The 5,550-nt window shown below is 39.3% G+C and overlaps 1 protein-coding gene across 1 annotated transcript; it reads left to right on the forward strand.

Annotated features, from left to right (window-relative positions):
• The first annotated feature begins 222 nt into the window (after window positions 1-222).
• Window positions 223-3,596, forward strand: LOC131299202 (uncharacterized). The gene has a single exon (XM_058324819.1). It carries the CDS (start codon window positions 1,169-1,171, stop codon window positions 3,260-3,262), a length of 2,094 nt encoding a protein of 697 aa, XP_058180802.1. The 5' UTR covers window positions 223-1,168; the 3' UTR covers window positions 3,263-3,596.
• Window positions 3,597-5,550: the final 1,954 nt, after the last annotated feature.

The following is a 5,550-nucleotide window of genomic DNA, read 5'->3' on the forward strand; positions in this document are numbered from 1 at the left end:
CTACGTTATCAAACTAATCTAGGCTCCTTTTGTCTAGCTATCTACGTGTAAAGACTTTTTTGGTCATGCCTTGAAAAGATTGTCACGCGTTGTTCAACCCTAATCTTTTGGGTATGTGATTGTGTGTGTGTGTGTGAGAGAGAGAGAGAGAGTCCAAAAGAATAACGGCCAAGGAGTGGAGGCTTTTAACACTTGGGAGTAGTGGGGCTCCCTTTAGTAGCAAATCAAGGAAAGAATAGTTAGAGAGGCAAAGGAAAGCAAAGGGCAGTTAGTTTTCGTAGTACTAGCTAGCATAGTAGAGGACGTTGCTAAGCCATAGAGATGCTCATTTTGTGCAGATCTGAGCCGTTCGATGGGGTTGGCGTAGGATTCTCAGTTGAGTACACGTACTACTATCTATGCCCTTTACCTCTTTTTAATCTTTGCTTCCTTGCATGGATTTCTCCTCCAAATATAGTTAACATTGAGAAAGTAAGATGAGAGAGAAGTATAGAGAGAGAGAGAGAGAGCGAACGAGCCGCTATCACTTTTAATTCTTTTTTTTCACCTTTGGCCTTTGCTCATTGCCATCATTAGCAACAAAGGCAACAAACCCATCTCTTCAAATTTTGATTTTTCTTCATACTCTCAACTACCAAGTGCTACAAGTGTGTGTGTGTGTGTGTGAGAGAGTCACTCAACACATTCACTAACTCTCTTCCTTTGCTTCCTCTGTACATCAGATCTTGTTCTTTCCCCAAAACCAATGAAATCTCAGATGGGCTTTCTTTCAGTCACTTCCTTCTCAATTAAAACTTGAGTTTCTCATCAGATTTCAGCTTCCAATCCACTTTCCTGATCTGGGTCTTCCTCCAATTGTCATAGTTTCACCTGCTCCTCTGTTTCATTAGCATTTTGGAATGGTACACTCTACTGAGATCAAAATTTCCGCCTTCGTTCCAATCAGATAGTTATGTTAGGCTAAATTCCATTTTTCCGTTGAATTTTCTCTCAATTTCAGCTTTCAATCCAATTTCTGATCTGGGTCTATCATTATTTTTCCTCTTCTGTTCCATTAGCATTTTGGACTGGAATTTTAACTAACTTTCCAAATTCTGTGTTCAGATTTGAATTTTCTTGGGCCAATTCTAAACTGTCAAACATTGTAAAATTGTGTTCTTTTGATCAAATGGAAGAAGGTCAACAGATGATCAAGCATGTGTGCAAATTATGTGACAAAAGCTTCCCATGTGGAAGATCACTGGGAGGTCACATGAGGTCTCATGTGATAAACTCATCGCCAGCTGATCAAAATGATGAAAAGAAGCTCACAAAAAAGAATCTCTCAAATCCCAAAAATGGCCTGGTGGAAAGAAATGAAGACGATGGTTATGTCCTTAGAGAGAATCCAAAGAAGACTTGTAGATTTGCTGATCCAAATTTTGAAGATTCTTTTCTTCATGAGAAGTTTTGTAAGCAATGTGGGAAGGGATTTCACTCATGGAAAGCCTTGTTTGGTCACATGAAATGCCACTCGGAGAAATTCTCAAACAGTCTGGAGGCGGATTCTTGGACTAGTGCTAATCAATCCGAGACCGAAACCGCGGCGGTGGTGGCTCCGAATCGGAAGAAGAGGTCAAGGAGGGTGACAAGGTACATATCCACCACCACCACCACAAATTCTTCCTTCTCTGTGGCTAACAATAATAACACCAACAATGGTTCTTCCTCTGCTTCTGAGATTGATCATCAAGAGCAAGAGGAAGTTGCTTTGTGTTTGATAATGCTTTCTAGGGATGTGGGTAATAAGAATAGTTGCTTCAATTCTGTTGATGAGTCTTCTGATAACAATTTTGAGCTACTAGAAGCTGGATCGTCGATTCGAAGTAAACGGGTTACTAAAAATGAGGGGAAGAATTCTTGGTCTAGTGGAGGTGAGGCCGTGAAAAAGTTTAGGAAGCTAAGGAATGGGAAGTTAGAGTCTACTACTATAGATTCTAATTCCAATTCACAGTTTGAGATGAAACAAACAGAATATGGTGCTTCTGGGTTTTCAAGAAATGGGTCTAAAGAATCAAAACTGAGCAAGTCTGATTTTCAAAGTCATGGGTTTCTTGGAAATGATAAGCTAAAGAAGTCTAAAGTGGAAGATGGAGGTAGATTTGAGGTATGTGAAGTTGAACTGGGTAAGGACTTGGTGAAGAAGAATGGATGGTTGGATCAAGCTGAATTCAGTTCCAAGAAGCCTGTTCTGGATCGTAAGAAGCTTAGAAATGGGAAATTGAGCAAGTCTGGTTCTCAAAATCATGGTTTTCTTGGAAATGACAAGTGGAAGAAGTCAAAAGTGGATGATGAAAGTAGATTTGAGGCATCTGAAGTTGAATTGAGCAAGAATTTGATGAGAGAAAGTGGGATAGAAGATCAACCTGAATTCAGTTCCCAGAAGCATAATCTGAATCCTAAGAAGCCAAGAAATGGGAAGTTAGAGTCAACCATTTTGGAATCCAGTTCTCAGTTTGATAGTGCTTCTGAGTTTTCAAGGAATGAGTCCACACCAAACAAGTCAGGTTTTCGCGGTGATGGGGTTCTCGGAGATCTCAAGTCCAAGAAGCCTAAATTGGATGATGATAGCACATTCGGGCCATCTGAACTCGAACTGGGCAAGGATCCGATAAGCGAAAATGGAGGGCTAGATCGAGCTGAATTCAGTTCAAAAAAGCATAATCTGAATAAGAAAAGGTGTATAGATTTGATGAATAATCCCGAATTGGGCTCTGAGAGTAGGAGCAAATTTGAGTGTACTACTTGTAACAAAGCCTTCCACTCATACCAAGCTCTTGGGGGGCATAGAGCTAGTCACAAGAAGACCAAAGGCTGCTGCTTTTCTTCAAAAATCGATGGAAGCGAAAACAGCATTGAGACTGAGAACATTTCCCTCATAAAAAATGAGGAGCTCATTGAGCAACAAGAGGCAAAAAACAGTTGTGGTGTTGTGTCCAAGAATAAGGACAAGAAGGGGGCACATGAGTGCCCAATTTGCTTCAGAGTTTTCTCATCAGGCCAAGCTTTGGGTGGTCACAAGAGGTCACACTTAATCGCTGAGGCCAAAAGCAGCAACCAAACTGTGGTGATTCAGAAGCCGATTCCAGAAATAAGGGATCTTCTTGATCTGAATTTGCCTGCTCCTGTTGAAGAAGAGAGCAGTGGGAATGTGGGCTTCAAACCATGGTGGGTTGGAACCAACCCGAAGCCCGAGCCGCTCCTTGGTTTTCTGTCTAACTGATCATAGTCATAGCTAGGCAGGGGGATTCTCCATCACCAAATATTCGTGTCTTTGCAACTAATACACTCTTAGCCGCAAGATGGGATAAAAACGGATACGGCATTGAGACGGAGGGCAAGGACTTCCCAGTCCTAGCCTTTGTTTCCATCGAACATTCAAGAGTGTACAGATTTGTTAATTCTTTACATAATTGGTATTCGCCAAGGTAACAATCTCATTTTCATCTTCACCGCCTTCTTTTTTTGTGATACTTTTCTGTTACATGTTGTTAAGAGAATAATCTCAAATTGTGTCAAACTTTAGCTGATCATCAATATGTTTTTTGTTCTTGCAACTCTAGCTGTGACTGTAATTGCATTACCTGGTTTTGCTTTCAATTCTATTTTTTCAATGTAGCCAGATACTCTATGAAGAAGTGAAGTTACTTTGGGTCCATTACTTTTTTTGTTCTTGGAAGTAAAGAGAAATTGAGTGAGGTGTTGAAAACTGGACTGGGGTGGTGAAGTCATGAGGATATTTAGGGCTTTTTTTTTTTTTATAATGTACACAAAGATAGCATGTGAGCTCATGGTGGGTTGTTTAGTCACCCACCGTGGAACATGACAACCCATCTCACTTCACTTTCCTCTTAAACTTTTTGTACTAGCCTTGCTAATATATACTTATTCCCAAAACTATATATGCTTAATATAAACACCATTTCTTGGTGTAAACTATATACTCAGGGGGAATCAAGATACTCTCATATGACGATCCGAGTCATTCAATTTATAGCTCTCGACATATTTTTTGCTCCACGTAAAAAGCTAGGTAGATCGGGGATCGATAGTCATATGAAGGAACCATATTTGTCAAAAGAGAAACGAATGGTCAGGCTTCGGCCATTCATTTCTCTTCAGAAAAATATGGTTTTGACTAAGTCTTTTTCAATGTATGATCGACCTGATTTTTGGCATGAGGTATTAACGGATCTACAACTACAGAATGAATGGCTCAGGTCATCGAACAAAATCACCACGGGCCCCATTTTGAGTTACATGAAGGATCACATGAGGGATCGTCGCATGAAAAAATCTTAACTCGGGGTGGTTTGATAGGGAGTGACAGGGAGGGAGATTGGACCACTTTGGTATTAGTTGATTTGTGGTTGTCTACAAGGTGTCATCAGTGCAAGCTGAATATTCTTGGGGGAACATATATTTCTAGTATTCTATATTACCAGATCCCCAAGGTCTCCCCTAGTATATGATTTCTTTGGTTCCAAAAATCTTATACTACCTCAATAGTTTTGTCCATTAATTCTTTTCTTGAAAGAGGGTATCGGAAGCTTCACCCCGATTAAGCCATGGATATATAAAAATCCTCAACTACAGGCGTTAACTTGGATTGAAGAATGATTCCATTCAAAAGCAAAGAGGATACCTTGGAGTTTAAGGGTTGGATTAGTTCAAGAATTGGTGCACAAGGCTTCAAACTAACACAACATGGTATAGCCTGTTACCTCTTGCTTACCAATAGGCTTAAGTACCAAGTAAAAAGGTTTTAAAAAGAAAATTATTCGCTGGTTTTGATGCACCGCCATGTGTGCCCTAACACCTTATCCACCACACATTCATGTGGGCCCAATACTAAGTGTATGGACCCCACAAAAATGTGTGATAGAGAAGGGTGTTGGGTCACCGAGCAGTAGCCCCCCAAGACCATGGATTGATTTTTCCCCATAGGGAGGGTGAATATATCTCCCTTCGTAATTGCTCAAAATGGTCATCACACTTGTGAGATCATTTCAGGTGTTGTTTCCCTTCTCTTAGCTTTTTGAGTTTTTTGTCTTTATTAAAAAAATGGTTTTTATTAGTTTTGTGCCAAATAAATATTTTTCACTTTTACCCAAATATTTTTGAAAATATTCAAAATAAAGCCCAGCTTTTGGGGCTTTCAGAGCTTTTGTCTTGAATATTTTTAAGAATATTTGAGTAAAAATCATAATTGTTTACTTTTTTTATTTGTCTCGATAAGACGAACCAATAATTCGCAAAAATTTGATAAAACCCAACAAACGAGAAAAAAAAAATTAAATAAAGGCAAAACTCGAAAGCAAAAAACTTTCAAAAAAGCTAAGAAAAACAACACCTCAATATTCTTACGTAATGTATAAGACTCCATATTATCATAACTAGTGACCTCATAAATTACACTATATCCCCTTGTATTCTGGTATTTGTAGTAGGAGTATTTTTTAAAGTGATAATCATACTCTCCTTTTGTCCGGACACACTCTTCCCTGTTTA

The sequence above is a fragment of the Rhododendron vialii genome, chromosome 8a, assembly GCF_030253575.1.
Source record: "Rhododendron vialii isolate Sample 1 chromosome 8a, ASM3025357v1".
Lineage (NCBI taxonomy): Eukaryota > Viridiplantae > Streptophyta > Magnoliopsida > Ericales > Ericaceae > Rhododendron > Rhododendron vialii.

What these genes read in the sequence shown, in the direction of transcription:
- LOC131299202 (XM_058324819.1), top strand. Translation starts at nt 1,169, where the DNA reads ATGGAAGAAGGTCAACAGATGATCAAGCATGTGTGCAAATTATGTGAC.